The sequence below is a fragment of the Neofelis nebulosa genome, chromosome 2 (assembly GCF_028018385.1).
Source record: "Neofelis nebulosa isolate mNeoNeb1 chromosome 2, mNeoNeb1.pri, whole genome shotgun sequence".
Classification (NCBI taxonomy): Eukaryota; Metazoa; Chordata; class Mammalia; order Carnivora; family Felidae; genus Neofelis; species Neofelis nebulosa.
In genome coordinates, this window is record NC_080783.1 from 180,038,461 (window position 1) to 180,059,530 (window position 21,070).

General features: G+C 36.3%; 1 protein-coding gene across 15 annotated transcripts in view; it reads left to right on the top strand.

The window, feature by feature from the left end:
* The window catches only part of TUT4 (terminal uridylyl transferase 4), a 136,956-nt gene that overhangs the window by 90,259 nt on the left and 25,627 nt on the right, over positions 1–21,070 (top strand). For all 15 annotated transcript variants that reach the window (XM_058717378.1, XM_058717382.1, XM_058717373.1 and 12 more), the window contains 6 exons: positions 11,129–11,215; positions 13,159–13,262; positions 16,178–16,235; positions 16,333–16,436; positions 16,721–16,810; positions 19,458–19,571. In XM_058717378.1, coding sequence (XP_058573361.1) covers positions 11,129–11,215; positions 13,159–13,262; positions 16,178–16,235; positions 16,333–16,436; positions 16,721–16,810; positions 19,458–19,571 — 557 coding nt within the window. The remainder of the gene's footprint in view (positions 1–11,128; positions 11,216–13,158; positions 13,263–16,177; positions 16,236–16,332; positions 16,437–16,720; positions 16,811–19,457; positions 19,572–21,070) is intronic.

Here is a 21,070-nt window from a genome sequence, read left to right on the forward strand (position 1 = left end):
ACCTCTTTGGTTAGATTTATTCTTAGGTATTTTATGGTTTTTGTTGCAATTGTAAATGGGATCAATTCCTTGATTTCTCTTTCTTTTGCTTCATTGTTCATCTATAGGAATGCAACCGATTTCTGTGCATTGATTTTATATCCTGTGACTTTGCTGAATTCATGGATCCGTTCTAGCAGTTTTTTGGAGTCTTTTGGGTTTTCCATATGGAGTATCATGTCATCTGCGAAGAGTGAAAGTTTGACGTTCTCCTGGCCAATTTGGATGCCTTTTATTTCTTTGTGTTCTCTGATTGCTGAGGCTAAGCCTCCAATACTATGTTGAATAATGGTGGTAAGAGTGGGCATCCCTGTCTTCTCCCTGACCTGAGGGGGGAAAGCTCTCAGTTTTTCCCCATTGAGGATGATATTAGCATTGGGTCTTTCATATATGGCTTTTATGATCTCGAGGTATGATCCTTCTATCCCTACTTTCGTGAGGGTTTTTATCAAGAAAGGATGCTGTATTTTGTCAAATGCTTTCTGTGCATCTGTTGAGAGGATCATGTGGTTCTTGTCCTTTCTTTTTATTGATGTGATGAATCACATTGATTGTTTTGCAGATATTGATCCAGCCCTGCATCCCAGGTATAAATCCCACATGGTCGTGGTGAATAATTTTTTTAATGTATTGTTGGATCCAGTTGGCTGCTATCTTGGTGAGGATTTTTGCGTCCATATTCATTAGGGAAATTGGTCTATAGTTCTCCCTTTTAGAGGGGTCTTTGTCTGGTTTTGGAATTGAGGTAGTGCTGATTTCAGAGAAAGAGTTTAGAAGTTTTCCTTCCATTTCTATTTTTTGGAACAGCTTCAAGGATAGGTGTTAACTCTTCCTTAAATGTTTGATAGAATTTCCCTGGAAAGCCATTTGGCCCTGAACTCTTGTTTTTTGGGAGAGTTTCGATTACTAATTCACTTTCTTTACTGGTTATGGGTCTGTTCAAATTTTCTATTTCTCCCTGTTTCAGTTTTGGTAGTTTATATATTTCTAGGAATTTGTCCATTTCTTCCAGATTGCGCATTTTATTGACATATAATTGCTTATAACATTCTCTTATTATTGTTTGTATTTCTGCTGTGTTGGTTGTGATCTCTCTTCTTTCTTTCTTGATTTTATTTATTTGGGTCCTTTCCTTTTTCTTTTTGATCAAACTGGCTAGGGGTTTGTCAATTTTGTTAATTCTTTCAAAGAACCAGCTTCTGGTATCATTGCTCTGTTCTACTGCTTTTTTGGTTTTGATAGCATTGATTTCTGCTCTAATCTTTATTATTTCCTGTCTTCTGCTGGTTTGGGGTTTTATATGCTGTTCTTTTTCCAGCTCTTTAAGGCATGAGGTTAGGTTGTGTATCTGAGATCTTTCTTCCTTCTTTAGGAAGGCCTGGATGGCTATATACTTCCCTCTAATGGCCACCTTTGCTGCATCCCAGAGGTTTTGGGCTGTGGTATTATCATTTTCATTGGCTTCCATGTAGTTTTAAATTTCCTCTTTAACTTCTTGGTTAGCCCATTCATTCTTTAGTAGGCTGTTCTTTAGTCTCCCAGGTATTTGCTACCCCCCCAGTTTTTTCTTGTGGTTGATTTCGAGTTCCATAGCATTGTGGTCTGAAAATCACGGTATGATCTTGATCTTTTTGTACTTGTTGAGGGCTGATTTGTGTGCCAGTATGTGATGTATTTTAGAGAATGTTCCATGTGCACTGGAGAAGAATATATATTCTGCTGCTTTAGGCTGAAATGTTTTGAATGTATCTGTTAAGTCCATCTGGTCCAGTGTATCATTCAAAGCCATTGTTTCCTTGTTGATTTTCTGTTGAGATGATCTGTCCATTGCTGTAAGTAGCGTGTTGAAGTCCTCTAATATTATGGTATTATTATCAATGAGTTTCTTTATGTTTATGATTAATTGATTTGTATATTTGGGTGCTTCACATTTGGAGCATAACTATTTACAATTGTTAGGTCTTCTTGGTGGATAGGCCTCTTAATTATGATATAATACCCTTCTTCATCTCTTGATACAGTCTTTATTTTAAAGTCTAGATTGTCTGATGTAAGTATGGCTACTCCGGCTTTCTTTTGTTGACCACTAACACGTTAGATGGTTCTCCATCCCCTTACTTTGAATCTGAAGGTGTCTTTAGGTCTAAAGTGGGTCTCTTGTAAACAGCATATAGATGGATCTTGTTTTCTTATCCATTCTGTTACCCTATGTCTTTGTTTGGAGCATTTAGTCCATTGACATTTAGAGTGAGTACTGAAAGATAGGAGTTTATTGGCATTATGTTTCTTGTAATTATGTGTTGCTTTTAAAGAGCTTAGACTCTGGATCTGTGCTGTCTAATATGGTAGCCACTATTTAAATTGAAATTAATTAAAATTAAAAATTAAATTCCTCATTTTTAGTAGCCACAACCCGAGTAGTGAGTAGTTACATGTGGCTGGTGGCTGCTGAATTGGACAGGCCAGATAGGCAACATTTCCATCACTGTATTGCTCTTGCACAGTTCTGCTCTAGATGGAAGTATGATATGTATAAAAATTGCCATAATTGGAAGCAGAATGTATTATATGCTGTAGTAGTAGGAAACAAAATGCAGGGCAAACAGTATTTTAACTGGGGTAGAACACAGGGATTGGAATTAATTATGTGGCATTTGAGTTGGACCTTGAACTCCTTTTTCAGATCTAGGAGATTATACACAAAAGTGTAGGGTGTATAATTTCTTTGGGAGAATAATTGGCTTAGGTTTGGTAGAGTATAAGAAAGATAATTGAGGGAGAAAAGGCTATAAAGATATTTTGGGAAATGCCTTACATAATTTTATTCAACAAACACTTATGGTGAACCTGGGATAAACCTTCACTCAACAAATATTTTTTTAAATTATTTGCTGTGCCCAGATAAGTTAAAATTTCTGATGCAATAACATTTAGTTCCCCATTGTAATATCTCCCACTTATTTCCTATCCCACCCTCTGCCAGGCAACCACTTACCTGCTTTTAATCACTATCCATTAGTTTGTATTCTCTAGAGTTCTATATAAATAGAATCACCTAGAATGTACTCTTTTTCTGAGTTTGGGTCCTGGCTTCTTTCATTTAGCATAATTATTTTGAGATTCATCCATGTTATGTGTGTAAGTAGTTTATTCATTTTTTTTTAAATTTTTTTTTTTTAACGTTTATTTATTTTTGAGACAGAGAGAGACAGAGCATGAATGGGGGAGGGTCAGAGAGAGGGAGACACAGAATCTGAAACAGGCTCCAGGCTCCGAGCTGTCAGCACAGAGCCCGACGCGGGGCTCGAACTCACGGACCGTGAGATCATGACCTGAGCCAAAGTCGGATGCTTAACCGACCGAGCCACCCAGGCGCCCCTAGTTTATTCATTTTTTTGCTGAGTTGTGTTCCATTATATGGAAGAGCCACAATTTGTTTACCATCCACCTGTTGATACAAATTTGGCTCATTTCTAAGTTTTGATTATTATAAATAAATTTGCTCTGTATATCTATGTGCAGGTCTGGGAATGGATGTACATTTTGATTTCTCTTAGGTAATACCAAGGCATTGAATAGCTGGTTTGTGGCACATTTTTCCCCCACAGCTTTATTAAGATACAATACAGTACATTTGTTTTTATTTATTTATTCATTTATATATATTTATATGAGCTCATGGATATTTTATACTTTGGGTTATTATCTAATACTACTTTTTCTTTTGCTCAAATTGTTCCAGATTTGGCCATTGGGAATTCTTTCAGTCGGTTCCTGTGACTTATACTCCCATCAGTGTGTGGGGGTTTTTTTGTTTGCTTGTTCATTTTATTTTTTATTTATTTTTTTTAGCACTTCCTTACTTTCTGGTACTACAAGATGCTCCAGGCTCATCATGTATGTTTTCTGCCCCAGTCCTAGAATTAGATATGTCTCCAAAGATCCTTGGTTCCTTTTATTGGAGAATGGTGTTAGAAACCAAGATCTGGATGCTAGCGTGCTTGCTGTTATGGGCTGTTGTTGCTTCTAGGCCCTCTCTGAGTGAGAAAATTATGTATATGCACTAACTTAAATATATGCTTGTATCTATAAAAATTTCTATATGTGACCATCTTATATTAAGTTAAACATGACTTTTGTACTGATGTCTCCAACTTGAATACATTACCACATGGCTCATTCAAGTCTCTTCTTTCTGCTTATCTGTAAATTTCCCACTCCAACAGTGAAAAAACTGGCCCCATCATCTGCTACCCATTTATTCAGTTGTTACATTTAAGTACACATGTATAACATTATCAGAACTATTATCTAATACCCCTATGGGAAATAACTTTTATCAACTATAGTACTTATGCATAGTCCCTTTTGCCCTTAGTCTTACAGTGAAGTGTGTGTTTCACTTTGAGTGAAATTGTCTTACACATGTAGATTCTTTTTGTCACAGCCTGCATTCCATCCTAGTCCCCAACCACCTAGACGATATTTTTAAAATTTGCCTACTGTAAAGTTCACTCTTTGTACTGCAAAGTTCTATGGATTTTGACAAGTGCATTGTATCCTGTATTTACCATTATGGTGTCATACAGAATAGTTTTACCACTTTAATAATAATAAAAAAATCACCTGTAATTCAGCTATAGGTATACCTCAGAGATATTGTGGGTTGGGTTCCAGACCACCACAATGAAGTGAGTACCACAGTAAAGTGAATTAAGTGAATTTTTTTGTTTCCCACTGCATATAAAATTTATGTTTACACTACTCTGTCATCTATTAAGTGTCCAATAGCATTGTGTCTAAAGAAGAACAATGTATATACCTTGATTTAAAAAATGCCTTATTGCTAAAAAATGCTAACCATCATCTGAGCTTTCAGTGAATCGTAGTCTTTTTGTAGAGGGTCTTGTCTCAGTGTTAATGGCTGCTGACTGATCAGGGTGGCTATGACAATTTCTAAAATAAGACAGCAATGAAGTTTGCTACATTAAGTCTTCCTGTTATGAATGATTTCTCTGTAGTAAGTGATGCTGTTAGATAGCTATTTTTTTAAATGTTTATTTGTGGGGGGAGGGGCAGAGAGCGACAAGGGAGAGAGAGAATCCCAAGTAGGCTCTGTGCTGTCAGCATAAAGCCCAATGTGGGCCCCAAACCCATGAACCATGAGATCATGACCTGAGCTAAAGTCAGACACTTAGCCAACTGAGCCACCTAGGTGCCCTTAGGTAGCTGTTTTATCCATAGTAGAACTTCTTTCAAAGTTGGAGTCAGTTTTATCAACTTAAGTTTATCAACTTTATCAACAAAGTTATGTCATATTCTAAATCCTTTGTTGTCATTTTGACAATCTTTGCAGCATCTTCAGGAGTTCAGAGAATCTATCTCAGTAAGCCACTTTATTGCGCTTCCGTTAGAAGCAACTCCTCATCCATTCAAGTTATATCATGAGATTGCAGCAATTCAGTCACATCTTCAGGCTCCATTTCTTATTCTAGTTCTCTTGCTCTCTGCACCACATCTTTAGTTACTTCCTTCACTGAAGTCTTGAACCCCTCAGAGTCACCCATGAGGGTTGGAATCAACTTCTTTCAGACTCCTCCTGTTTAGGTTTCTATTTTGATTTCTTCCCATGAATCACAGATGCTCCTAATGGCGTCTAGAATAGTGATTCCTTTCCCAGAAGATTTTCAGTTTATTTTGTACAGCTCTAAAAGAGGAATCACTATGGCAGCTATAAACTTACAGAATGGATTTCTTTTTTTAAGTTTTTAAATTTATTTTGAGAGAGAGAAAGAGAGAGTGAGCAGGGGAGGCACAGAGGCGGGGGGGGGGGGGGCGGGGGGGGGGGGGGGTGGGGAGAAAATCCCATGCAAGCTCTGTGCTGAACTCACAAACTGTGATATCATGACATTTAAATGACTGAGCCACCCAGGTGCCCCACAAAATGGATTTCTTAAATGATAAGACTTGAAAGTTTAAATGACTCCTGATCTATGGACTGTGGAATAAATGGATGTTGGCTTAGCAGGCATGAAAACATTAATCTTACTATAGATCTCTGCCAGAGCTCTTGAGTGCCCAGGTGTATTGTCAATGGAACATGTTGAAAGCAATTTTTTTTTCTGCATTATGTCTCAACAGTGGACTTAAAATATTCAGTAAATCATGTTACAAACAGTTTTGCTGTCATCCAGGCTTTGTTCATTTATAAAACACAGGCATAGTAGATTACATAATTCTTAAACTCTAGGATTTTTAGAGTGGTAAATGAACATTGGTTCCAACTTCAAGACTCCAGCTACATCAGCCCCTAACAAGATAGCCTGTCCCTTGAAGCTTTGAAGGCAGGCATTGACTTTTCCTGTCTAGCTATGAAAGTCCTAGCTATGAAAGTACCTAGATGGTATCTTCTTCCATTATAAGGCTGTTTTGTCTGCATTGTTTAGTGTGGCCACCTTCATTAATGATCTCAGCTAGATATAGTGGATCACTTGTTGCTTCACCTTGCACTTTTATGTTACTCAAATGGCTTCCTCTCTCTCTTTTTAAAAAATTTTATTTACATCCAAGTTAGGTAACATATAGTATAATAATGGTTTCAGGAGTAGAATTTAATGCTTCATCACTTACATATGTAACACCCAGTGCTCATCCCAACAAGTGCCCTCCTTAATGCCCATCACCCATTTAGCCCATCCCCCCCACCCCCCACCCAGCACCCCTCCAGAGACTCTCAGTTTGTTCTCTGTGTTTAGGAGTCTCTTGTGGTTTGCCTCCCTCTCTGTTTTTATCTTATTTTTCTTTCCCTTATACTCATCTCTTTTGTTTTCACTTTTTTTTAATGTTTATTTTTGAGAGAGAGAGAGAGAGAGAGAGAGAGAGAAAGAGAGAGAGAGACTATGAATGGGGGAGGGGAGAGAGGGAGGGAGACACAGAATCCAAAACAAGCTCAAGGCTCTGAGAGGTCAGCATAGAGCCTGACATGGGGCTCGACCCCACGAACTGACCCAAACTTACATACACACTGCACATCTTTATCCATTCATCAGTCAGTGGACATTTGGGCGCTTTTTCTATAATTTGGCCATCGTTAATAGTATTGCTACAAACATTGGGGTGTCTGTGCCCTTTGAATCAGCATTTTTGTATCTTTTGGATAAACACCTACTGGTGCTTGGTCATAGGGTAGCTTTATTTTTAATTTTTTGAGGAACCTGCATACTATTTTTCAGAGTGGCTGCACTAGTTTGCATTCCCACCCACAGTATAAAAGTGTTCCCCTTTCTCCGCATCCTTGCCAACATCTTTTGTTTCCTGAATTGTTAATTTTAGCCATTCTCACAAGTGTGAGGTGGTATCTCATTGTGGTTTTGATTTCTGTTTCCCTGATGATGAGTGATATTGAACATCTTTTCATGTGTCTGTTAGCCATCTGGATGTCTTCTTTGAAAAAGTGTTCATGTCTTTTGCCCATTCCTTCACTGGATTATTTGTTTTTGGGTGTTGAGTTTGATAAGTTCTTTATAAATTTTGGATACTAACCCTTTATATGATAAGTCATTTGCAAATATCTTCTCCCATTCTGTTGGTGCCTTTTAGTTTTGTTGAATGTTCTTTTGCTGTGTTGAAGGTTATTATAAACTTGATGAGGTCCCAATAGTTCATTTTTGCTTTTGTTTCCCTAGCCTCCAGAGACATGCCTAGTAAGAAGTTGCTGTGGTCGAGGTCAGAGGGGTTGTTGCCTGTTTTCTCCTCTAGGATTTTGATGGTTTCCTATCTTACATTTAGGTCTTTCGTTCATTTTTAGTTTGTTTTTGTGTATGGTGTCAGTTCATTCTCCTGCATGTCACTGTCCAGTTTTCCCAACACCATTTGCTGAAGAGGTTATCTTTTTTCCATTGGTTATTCTTTCCTGCTTTGTTGAAGATTAGTTGGCCATATGTTTGTGGGCCCATTTCTGGGTTCTCTATTATTTCCTTGATTTGTGTGTCTGTTTTTTCACCAGTACCATACTGTCTTAATGATAACAGCTTTGTAATATAGCTTGAAGTCTGTAATTGTGATAACTCCAGCTTTGGTTTTCTTTTTCAACAGGACTTTGGCCATTTAGGGCCTTTTGTTGGTTCCATACAAATTTTAGAATTGTTTGTTCTAGCTCTGTGAAGAATGCTGATGTTATTTTGATGGGGATTGCATCGAATGTGTAGATTGCTTTGGGTAGTATTGACATTTTAACAATATTTATTCTTTTGATCCATGAGCATGGAATGTTTTTCCATTTCTTTGTGTCATCTTCAGTTTCTTTCATAAGCTTTCTATTGTTTTCATCATACATATCTTTTACCTCTTTGGTTAGGTATATTCCTAGGTATTTTATGGGTTTTGGTGCAATTGTAAATGGGATCGATTCCTTGATTTCTCTTTTTTTGCTGCTTCATTATTGGTGTATAGAAATGCAATTGATTTCTGTTAATTGATTTTATATCCTGCCACTTTGCTGAATTCATGTATCAGTTTTAGCAGTTTTTTGGTGGAGTCTTTCAGGTTTTCCATGTAGAGTATCATGTCATCTGCAGAGAGTGAAAGTTGACTTCTTCCTTGCTGATTTGGATACCTTTTATTTCTTTTTGTTGTCTGATTGCTGAGGCTAGGATTTCCAGCACTATGTTGAACAACAGTGGTGAGAGTGGACATCCCTGTCGTGTTCCTGACCTTAGGGGGAAAGCTCTCAGTTTTTCCCCATTGAGGATGATATTAGCTGTGAGTCTTTCGTATATGGCCTTTATGATGTTGAGGTATGTTCCTTCTATCCCTACTTTCTTGAGGGTTTTTATCAAGAAAGGATGCTGTATTTTGTTCAAATTGCTGCTTTTCTTAAACCTCATGAACCTCTGCTAGCTTCAAGCTTTTTGTTTTGCAGCTTCCTCACCTCAGCCTTCATAGAATTGAAGAGAATTAGAAACTTGCTCTGGATTAGGCTTTGGCTTAAGCGAATGTTGTGACTGGTTTGATCTATTCAGACCCACTTATACTTTCTCCATGTCAGTAATAAGGCTGTTTCACTCTCTTATCATTCGTGTGTTCACTGGAGTACCACTTTTAATTTCCTTCAAGAACTTTTCCTTTGTATTCACAACTTGGCTGTTTGGTGCAAGAGCCTAGCGCTCAGCCTATCTTGACTTCTGGCATGCCTTCCTTACAAGCTTTATTATTTCTAGCTTTTGAGTTAAAGTGAGAGACATGTGATACTTTTTTTCATTTGAACACTTAGAGGCCATAATAAGGTTATTGACTGGTCTAATTTCAGTAGCATGTTGTCTCAGAAAATGGAGAGCCCTAAGGAGAGGGAGAGAGGTGGGGGAAATGAGTGGTCAGTGGAACATCCAGAACACACACAAAATTTATTAAGTTTGTCATCTTATGTGGGTACAGTTTATGGCACCCCAAGACAATTACAATGGTAGCATCAGAGGTCACTGAACATAGGTAATCATAACATATAATAATGAAAAAGTTTGAAATGTTGTGAGATTGATGGGGGGTGGGAGGGAGGGGAAGGTGGGTGATGGGTATTAAGGAGGGCACCTTTTGGGATGAGCACTGGGTGTTGCATGGAAACCAATCTGACAATAAATTTCATATATTGAAAAAAAATAAAAGTAAAAAACAAAAAAACAAAGGAACAAAAAAAAAAAGAAAAAAAAAAAAAAAGAAATGTCGTGAGAATTACCAAAATGTGACACAGACATGAAGTGAGCAAGTGCTGTTGGAGAAAAGGTGCTTGATATTTCTTGCTCAGTGTAGGGTTGCCACAGAACTTCATTTTGTGAAAATCACAGTATCTGCAAAGGGCAGTAAAGCAAAGTGTAATAAAATGAGGTATGCCTGTATTCAGCTTGCAACCGCAGATGCTACATTTGTTTTTCAAAAGTTGAATATTAGTTTAAATCATTATAGTAGATTACTCCTTTGTTCCTATTACTGTATTAACTCTTGGGGATGAGTCTAGAGGAGGAGATAGAAAAGAAAAACGATTACTCTTTTTATTTTTTTTAATTGGTATTTGAATTTTTTTTTAATCTTTATTTATTATTGAGAGAGAGAGACACACAGACAGACAGAGTGCAAGCGGGGGAGGAACAGAGAGAGAGGGAGACACAGAATCCGAAGCAGGCTCCAGGCTCCGAGCTGTCAGCACAGAGCCTGACACAGGGCTCGAACCCACAAGCTGTGAGTTCATGACCTGACCCGAAGTCGGATGCTTAACTGACTGAGCCACCCAGGTGCCCCGGAAAAAGAGTACTCTTAAGAATATTTGGTCTTATGTGGAAAAATAATGTGAACATAAATGGAATACCTAGAAAATTAAATGGTTAGTACAAATTGGCAAGTGCTTTGGAGAACTAAGGAAATTAATTTAAAGAGAAGTCATTGAAGGCTGTGGTTGGGCAAAGGAGTTTATAGAAAAGATCTTGACCATGTATTTGAGGGAACTGCTAGGTTTGAATGGGTCAGGTACCTCGCATAACAAGATGAGTATTGATTTAACAGGTAGGAAAAACAAGCATTTTTTGGGAGTGAGCAGAATGTCTGCAGAAAACAATATTAAATAATTTGTAGAAGTAAATATATTTTGCAGATATTTCATAGAGGAATGATCATGTGAAATGTACATAGACCTATAAAAAATATTTTTCTGTTCTCCCTCTGCCCCTTCCTTCCCTAGTAATATTTAAGATTTTAAAGTCAGAGAAGTTAACAAATAATGAAATTTAAAAAAATTTTTTTTAATGTTTTGTTTATTTTTGAGAGAGAGCAAGTGAGTGAGCATGAGCAGGGCAGGGGCAGAGAGAGAGAGGGAGTCACAGAATCTGAAGCAGGCTACATGCTCTGAGCTGTCAACACAGAGCCCGATGCGGGGCTCGAACCCACAGACCATGAGGTCATGACGAGCCGAAGTCAGATGCTTAACTGACTGAGCCACCCAGGCGCCCCACAAATAATGAAATTTTAAAAAGAGTTTAGGATAAAAAATTGCTGACTTTTTCAGATTCTATTTTCCTTACTTTTTTCCTTTTTCTTTTTTCAGATGAGTTATCACCACCCTTTTCTGAACAACACAACAGGGAGCAAATTTTAATTGGCTTGGAAAAGTTTATTCAAAAAGAGTATGATGGTATGTCATATGTTAAAAATTGATTGTTTTTGTTATTATAGCCACCCAATCAGAGTTTCGTTTATTTTAAAAGTGTTCATTGAATGTTATGGTTAGGTACTAAAACAGGTGCTGGGAATATAGTACCAATACAAAAGGTGAAACCTGCTTTCATAAAACTTATATTAAGAGGAGTAGACAGAGTCAACTAACAAACAGGTATACAATTTAATATCAGGAAATAATAAATGCTATTGAAGTACAGGAGTTGAAAGGATAGTGATGGAGTAGTTCTCTCTACTATTATGGTAGTTCTCTGATAAAGTCACATTTGAAGAGAGCCATGAATAATATGAGGGAGCAAGTTATACGAATGTCTAAGGAGAGAACATTCTAGAGAGAAAGAGTAGCAAGTACAAATACTCCAAGGTTGAATTATGTTTGGTATGCTTGAAGGCCATGCAGGAAGTCAGTGTGTCTCGAGTGGAGTTGTGAGGTAGACTGTAATAGAAAGATGAGGTCTGAGACGTAGTCTAGAGATTGAGCCATTAGGGCCTTATAGATGTTGGTAGAAGGACTTTGAATTTTGAGTGTCTAATGAGAAGCTTCTGGAAGGTTTTAACACTTAAGTGGTATGATCTGAGAGAATAGAGTATGGGTCCATAAGAATAGAAGCAAGTGGAACATTTAGAAAGCTGTTGTATACATTCAGATGAGACATAATAACATCTGAAAGAGTCAATGAAAGGGGGTCAAATTTAGGACATATTTTGAATGTAGAACTAATAAGACTTGCTGAAGCCTTACATGTTAGATACGAAGGAAAAAAAAGGTGTCAAGGACAGTTTCAAAGCTTTTACCTGAGTAGTTGGGTGGTACTGTTTAACTGAGATGGCAAAAATAGGAGAAGGAATAGGTTTTGGGCATGGGGATGAAGAATCGAGAGTTTTGTGGCCAAATATTTTAGGAAATGATAGAGTTGATTTATAATGGAATGAATGTATATTATGAAAGATCTGTTATATAAGATTACATTTTCCATTATATTTGCTAGTACAGTCCTGATCAAATCTAAGTCTGTTATATTTAGCTTTATGCACATTTTTATTTGCTGATGAACATAGCTTCTTTCACGTCTCTCAGTTGCCATTGAAATTTCAAGTTGGACATCAGAACTGAATTGAACGATTAGGTTTTGAAAATGTAGAATTTGTTTTTTAACTGTGTAATCTACAGGAATTAATATGGAAAGAAATCCAATCCAGTTAAGGTACAGCTTGTTTGAAGTGGTAGCTGTTACTGGCTGACACTAAATATGAAAGGATAATCCCATCATAATTTATATCAAATGGATTAATGACTCACTTTGGGAGGAGAATTAATTCTATGTACTTAGGTGATATTTGTGAAACTACTTGAATTGTGCCCTGAAAAAACTAGTTTACTAATTTCTAGGAGGTAAATCTCTAAATATTAAACTTTACTATTGGTAGTGTTGTGGAGAATGAACAAAAGTGGATGAATTTATGAGTTAGTTACATTGAAAGCAGCTAATGGACTTGGTGATTGTTTGGATGTAGAAGCTGAGAGAGAGTGGTATGAAGAATAACATATATTTCTGATGTGGGCAGTTGGGTAGATAAAAATACTATTTGCTGAGAATAGGGATTATAGGAGTAATAGTAGGTTTGAGGTAAAGTTGAAGGTTTAGTTTTGACTTGTTGAATTTACGATGTCTGTAGAAAAATGTAAACAGCAGTTAGAAACATGGGTTGTGGGAACTTGGGCAAAAGATCTGGGCTTTAGATGAATGTTTTGGAATTTCTCAGTATATCTGGCAACGGAAGGTAATTTAAGCTGTCAAAGTGGACAAGAGCATCTTGTGTTAGTCCATTAGTAGGTAATAAAAGACTTCTCTTTCCTACGAATTATAAAACTTTTGACTTTTGTTTTCCTTTACTTAGAAAAGGCCAGATTGTGCTTATTTGGCTCTTCTAAGAATGGATTTGGATTTCGTGATAGTGATCTGGATATTTGTATGACCCTGGAAGGCCATGAAAATGCAGAGGTAAGAGCTAGTGTCTGGAAAGGGATGTGGAAGTTTATTTTCTTCCAGTGGTGAATATATTTGAAATTATGTATGTAGTATTGATAAAAAATATATGGTACCATTCTTTGTGTAAATATATCAGCAATTGTATTTGAAATGTAAAAGCATTTAGCACTATCATTTTAGAAGACATTCAAATCTCTAAGTAAATTTACTGTTTCAGTAATTTTATATCATGAAAACAATGTCACTGAGTTAAAAGTGCTTTGTATTGAATTTTTGGGAAAAGTTAATATACCATAGAGTTGTAGTTTTTTCCATTAGAACCAATGGGAAGCTGGTGCTACACTACGAGTGAACATTGATCTCACTTTCTCTGTCTTTTCATATCTCTTCCGTTAAGTGATATCTTTGTATCACTAAAGATAGAAAATAAAGGTGGGCATCTAATTTATAAGTAGGTTGTATTGTACAAGTTAATTAGAATTTTTGAGCAATTAGAAGACATTTTTTTCCATAAAGCATTATTATAAATGTTGCATTCTAGGATAGCTTTTAGTAAAGAAACGCATTTTGGGTGGGAAGGGGAACTAACAGTTATTGAGGCCTCATTTCATTCTTAAAACCACCTTCGAGGTAGATAATTTCCCCCATTTTACAGATGAGGAAACTGAGGCTTTGAGAGATATACTGACTTGCCCAAGTTCACACAGCTAGTAAATGTTCGAGCCGGGATTCGTACCCAGGTCTGTCTGACTCCACAGTTCATGCTCTTTCCATTGTATCTCACTGCTTCTCTGTAATTTATTTAACCCATAATGTAGCTGAAATTTAGTACTAATAGTACTGTAGAACCTAATCACTACTTTTGGAATTTCACTGTGAGATGCCAGGAGCAGACCTTCCCCCAGAGCAGTCTCAGCAGTGAGAGTGGGTACTTGTGCTTTCTTTCTTCGTGTATCAGCCTTCAGTAGTGGGAACAAGATTGTCCAAGCTCCACTAAAGAAAGGGACTGATTGGACAGGGAAGTATCCCAGGCCTTCCTAGCAGCCACTAAAAAGGAGGGGATCCCTATAGTTGCTCATTCCTTTAGGAACATAGCTGTTAGAATTTATGTTTCAAGATCAGGGACTGCTTGCAAGATTGGGGTGTGGCCAAGCTTCTGGCATCTGTAGTGGTGTCAGTATAGAGTGTTATTATAAAAGAATTCAGAATCATGTACTGTGGGTTTCTGAAAATTTTTTCAAAAGGTGGCTTTTAAATTGTTAGAATCAGAGTAAAGATGGCAGAACCATAGTAAAGATGGCAGAGTAAACATGTCTGGTTGATCCTTATTTCTGGCCCTTAGAAGCTGCTTCTAGTATTAACATCTTATTCTTTTTTTTCCTTTTAATTAGTTAATTCTTTTTAGGGAGAGAGAGAGAGCGTGCATTTGTGTGCACGTGAGTAGGGGAGGGGCAGGAAGGAAAGGGAGAGAGAGATTCTTAAGCAGGCTCCATGCCCAGTGCAGAGGCTGATGCAGGGCTCCGTCTCATGACTGTGAGATCATGACCTGAGCTGAAATAAGAAGTTGGTGCTTAACCAGTTGAGCCACCCAGGTGCTCCTTAATATCTTATTCTTTAAAAAATGGAAAAGTTGTAAATGTTTTAGTTCTCCTTAACTAACTTCTGCTCGGTGCCATCTACTTGGAAATAGGCTTCCCCTCTCCATTTTGAAGAGCAAGAATTGAGGGAGTAGGAAATGATTTTACCCAGTGAAGAGGTTAGGGTTTAGATACCTTCTATGTAAAATTTAATAATCAGACTCTAGTCACTAAGGGTTTGTCTGTTATATATATAATCTGTGCCATTAACATTGGAAAGTTGAAACAATAAAAAAGATTAAATTTGCTTCTAGATGAGCCATAGTTGAAACTTATAATTTAGCATAAATTGTATCCTTACATAATAAAGAGAAAAATTATCTCTTATTTTATTATGTGTTAATTAGTAACTAAAGGTTCCCTTGAAATCCTCAGGTTAAGTTGTAATAGTTTCTGGTCTCTTATAGCTAAAAAAGAGCACGTTAGGGATATACAAAAGTGATTTTAGTAGAAAGTGTGGGCACTGATGTATATACCATTCAACTTAATCCATTTAATTTATAATACCATTATCTCCCTATTCCTTGTATCACGGTTATTGTCACATTTCAACTCTGCTGTCCCTGGTTTTAAAAAAATCAATATATTTCAATTTGTGGGGGTAAGAATTTTCTTGAAAAAGTAGATTGTGTAATAATTGGAATACTTTTCTTTTCCTCATCAACATAGTAATAATAATAGCTCACAGACTTAAAGTGCTTATTTTGTGCCAAGCATGCTGCCGAATGCTTTCATACATGTCTCGTGTAATTCTTCCAACTACTTGGTAGGGTAGACATTTCTCATTATCTTGATTTTATAGTATTAGGCTCCGAGGGTTAAGGATCCACAATCACACAGCTAGTTAATACTTAGTTGAAGATTGTTTGTCTAAATTCAGAGCCTATGTTCTTAATCACTGTACTGTTTTACCTTCACCATATCCATCCTTAGTTACATATTCACATATTTGAAAACAGTATTCTCTTGTCTTTGTGCTTCTCACACTTTAATGTGGATGTGAATTACCTGGGAATCTTGTTAAAATGCAGATTATGATTCACTAGATTGGGGTGGGGCCTGAGATTCTGTCTTTCTGTCAAGTTTCCAGACGATGCTGATACTGCAGGTCTATAGACCACATACTTTGAGTAGCAAGGGTATATTTGTGTACCCTTACACATATATAAGTAGAGCTTATAGCTAGCTGGAGATTTGAAATGCTAGTATTAAATGCTTCATTACAGTAGAATTTGCACAAGGCCAAATTGAGTTAGACAAACTTTATTATTTGTTTCTTTTGTTTTTTAGAAATTAAACTGTAAGGAAATAATTGAAAATTTGGCAAAAATTCTTAAGAGACATCCAGGTATGAATTTAAATTATAGCTTTAAAACAACAAAATATTTTTTATCTTTATGAAAATTATTTAACATAATGAAATTTTTGTGTTTGTCTTAAATCAGGTTTAAGAAACATTTTGCCTATAACTACTGCCAAAGTGCCTATAGTAAAATTTGAACATAGACGAAGTGGTTTAGAAGGCGATATCAGTTTATATAATACATTGGTGAGTTTCTCTTTCTGTATAGACCCAGGTATTTGTTATTTTAAAAGTTTACAGATCACTGACCATTTATGTTTAGATGTTTCAAATGTATTTTAAGACAAAAATATTTTTATGAATCGTCTTGATATTTCCTTCACATTGAAGATTAGTTTTTGATTCATTTATAGGTGTTTTAAGTTTTACAATTATATATTTTATTTGGATTGTATTATATCTTTTTATCTGATTTCTGAGTTTAATTTTAATAAATTTGAAATGCTTTCCAATATGTAATTATTTTTCAGGCTCAACATAACACAAGAATGCTAGCTACTTATGCAGCTATTGATCCTAGAGTACAATACTTGGGATATACTATGAAAGTATTTGCAAAGGTATTTATTAAATAGTTAATGATCTGCTTTGTTATAATACTCATGATAGTTAAGATGATATATATGGATGTCAGACTTGTGGCAAACATCTTCTCAGTTTTACTTGGCTGAGCTTTTATTTTATTATTATTTTTAATGTGTACTTGTTTTTAAAGCTTATTTTTTTATTTTGTGTAAGAGAGTGTGAGTGAGTGGGGGAGGGGCAGAGAGAGGGAGAGAGAGAATCCCAAGCAGGCTCCATGGTGTCCGTGTAATGCAGAGCCCAATGTGGGGCTCAGTTCCACAAACCATGAATTCATGACCTGAGCCAAAATCAAGAGGTGGATGCTTAACCAACTGAGCACCCAGATGCCCCTGTTTATTTGTTTTGAGAGAGAGAGGGCATGTGCACGTGCTGACACTTGTGTGTAGCAAGGTAGGGACAGAGAAGAAGAGAGAATCCCAAGCAGGCTTCACACTGTCAGCACAGAGCCAGATGCAGGGCTCGAATTCATGACTGAGATCATGACCTAAGCTGAAATCAAGAGTTGGATGCCCAACCAACAGAGCCACTCAGGTGCCTCATTACTTATCTGAGCTTTTAAAGGGAAGCACTCTATTAAATGGTTTAAATTTATACCTGTTAGAGTAGGGTGAGTCTTCTTAGTTTTTTCCTGTGTGTGCTTTATTCCTATGTGCAACACTTTCGTAAATTTCTCAGTGGAGTAAAGATTTTCAGCCCCAGGTCTGGGAGTTGGCATATCATACTGAATTAGGTAAGAATCTCTGAGTTAGGAAATCTGAGATTTGGGTCTAGTCATAAATTTTTCTAAGAAAACAAAACAATAAAATGCTGTGTTTCTTCTGTTATAACACTTATAAACTGAATTTTGTTTTCTTGTTTTTCACTAAGAGTGTAAACTCTATGAAGATGGAGACCTGTATCCCCAGTTTAGCGTACCTGCTTTGTGGTAGCTATTCAGTAAACAGTTAATTTTGTGAATGTGTTGGTGGAAGACTTCTAGTAGTGGAGTGAGTTGGTCACATTTTCATTTAGTAAAATCCACTCTTCCAGCAGGAAGACATATTTGTTTAGATATTCCTTTAGCATGTCTGTGGACAGAGGTCATCTTAGAAAAGAATGATGGAGTGCCTGGGTGGCTTAGTTAAGCATCCGACTTCGGCTCAGGTCATGATCTCACAGTTTGTGTGTTTCAGCCCCACATCGGGCTCTGTGCAGATAGTTCAGAGCCTGGAGTCTGCTTCAGATTCTGTGTCTCCCTCTCTCTCTGCCCCTCCTCTGCTGGCACTCTTTCTCAAAAATAAATAAACATTTAAAACAATTTTAAAAAAAGAAAAGAATGGCATTCAGACACATTCTCAAATCGTATTTGATATGGCTACTTCTGGATTCACCTCACAGAATAATTTTAGCATGACCATTTGCAACTACATGGATGGAACTGGAGGGTATTATGCTAAGTGAAATTAGTCAGAGAAAGACAAAAGTCATATGACTTCAATCATATGAGGACTTTAAGAGACAAAATAGATGAACATAAGGGAAGGGAAACAAAAATATAAAAACAGGGAGGGACAAAACAGAAGAGACTCATAAATATGGAGAACAAACTGAGGGTTACGGGAGAGGTTGTGGGAGGGGGGGGATGGGCTAAATGGGTAAGGGGCACTAAGGAATCTACTCCTGAAATCATTGTTGCACTATATGCTAAATAACTTGGATGTAAATTTTAAAAAATAAAAAATAAAACAAGTTAAAATTAAAAAAAAGTAATTTTAGCGTGATGGGTCTGTACTCTTGTGGAGTTGTGGCAATGAAACTTAAAAGTGTTTCATATCAGAAATCATTCCTCTCCCTTTATATGTCAGCTAAAGTCTTAGTGGAAGTCTCTGAGGATTCTTTCATGATATTTTTCAATTAAAAATTTTGTTTTGAATAGTCAACTTATTCATGTGGTTTTGAATTTAAAAGGTCTAAAGGGATTTCTGCTGGAAAATCTCTTGTCCACACCTGTCTCCTAGCAAAAGTTCCTCTGTGCCTTCCCAGAAATATGTCAGTATAAGCAAATACATAAATTTCTTATCTCCTTTTTATTACAGGTATAAATATACTGAAAACATTGTTTTGTATTTTGCTTTTCTCACTGAATAATAGATAGAAATTATTTTCTATTAGTATACTAGAGCTTTTTTGTTCCTTTTTTTCTTCTTTGTTCTTTTTTAATGGTGACACCCTGTTCCATAGTGTAGTCATCAGTTTTTTAAAACCTGTGCCCCACTGATGAGTCTTGTTTCTATTTTTTTGCTGTTAAAATAGTGCTATAATAAAAAAAAAATTTAAGTTATTTCACATGTTTTTTGGTGTTTTTGCAGGATAAATTCTTAGAACAGAATTGCTAGGTTAAGTAAGATATACTTTTGTAATTTTGATATTGCCAAATTATTCTTCATAGATTTTATGCTAATTTATACTGCCATCTGTAATGTACGAGAGTGCCTGTTTGCCCATCCTCATAATAGTTTGTTGTCAACTTTTGGATATTTGACATTTTGACGGGTTAAAAAAATAGCGTCTTCATGTAGTCAGTACTCCTGCATGGAATAAGATTCTGAAGTTTTATTTTCAATAATATTTCTGTTTCTTTAGCGATGTGACATTGGAGATGCTTCCAGGGGAAGTTTATCTTCATATGCTTATATCCTTATGGTGCTGTACTTTCTGCAGCAGAGAAAACCACCTGTTATCCCAGTTCTACAAGAGGTAGGTTTTTAAAGTGTAAAGGAGTTTCTTGTGAAAATTGATCTACACATAGTAGATCTTGTGTAGTTTATGAGATCATGAAGGAATTTTTCCAGCATGGACAATTCTGAGTTTTCTTCTTCCTTTAATGTTATAATCATATAATGAACTTTTTTGCAAAATTCATTATGGGAGAATATAGACTACCAAAAGAATAATAGATGAACAGAACTATTAAATATCTTTTGCAACAGTTTTGTATTTCACAGTATTAGAGTATTGCAGATGATTATGAAAGTCTTGTAGCCATCGATGAACTCATACATTGTATCATCTCAGATGCAAATATAAAGTTTCTTCTCTCCATAGTATTCTCCCTTCCCCTGCCTGGCAATGAGGTTTGGTATATTCTTGTGTATACTTTGGTCAACTTTGTGAATTTTTGTTGAGAGAAAACCCAAGGAAATTCTTCCTCATCTCTGTAAGGGTATGTTAATTGCAGTAAGTGTAAGAGTGTACATCAGAAGAAACAGATTGTACTCCTTTTCATTCAGATTTGGTGACTTAAGGATTCTCTTTTTGTAGCCAATTTATACTCTGTTATAGATTTAAGGGATTTCTTAATCATCTGTCTTTTCCTCCTCATTCTTGGCACAATGTGTATTTGCAAGCATTAGGGAGAATCCAGTTCTAATTTTTTAGGAAAGTGTTTATTTTCACATAAAGAGAAGAATCAGTCAGAATTGCTTGGCAGTTCACATATTCTGACTTCACATAAACCGATAGTCATGGCAGAAAAGAAAATCACACAATAAGCAAGCCAAATGGTGAATGTCAGATAGCCCTAGTAAATTTTAAAAAGTTCTAATGAATGTCATGTGCTTATAGCAGCATTTCCTTGCCCCTTTTTAAGATAACAATGGAAAGGAATCAAAAATTTCAAATATCCTTTCTTGGCAGAAAATTTTAAGTTGCTTAATCTATGTTGAATGATGTGGTTTTTGACAAGGTTGTTCACAGTAGGATGCTTAAAATTTATCATGAATTAATGAGACCTGACAAGGCCAAGATCATTCTCTGTATTAGTCCATTGTTAACGGCTTTAAATTTGGGGATCTTAAATGCATTATTGCCCAGGAATACCATAGCAGCCATTTACTATGATTTGCTATGACTTCGACAGAATACCATGACTAAAATGGAACACAAAATTTGTTTTCATGGTAGTTTGTCAGTGTTCTGTAATTACATTACCCATGAATGAGATACCACTAAGGTAGCAGTATATCATGGAAAGAGCAGGCGCATGATTTTGGAGCCAGAGATACCTGATCTGAATCCTAATTCTGACATTGTGGCTTTCAAAAAGTTGCCTAACGGCCACTAGTCTGAGTTTCATCAACAGTAATAATGTAGTAGTATTATTTCAGTATTGATATAAGGTACAGAGAAATCGGATGCTTTTGCATATAGTGGGTGCTAAATGTTTTAACATGCTAAATGTTTTAACATGCTAAATG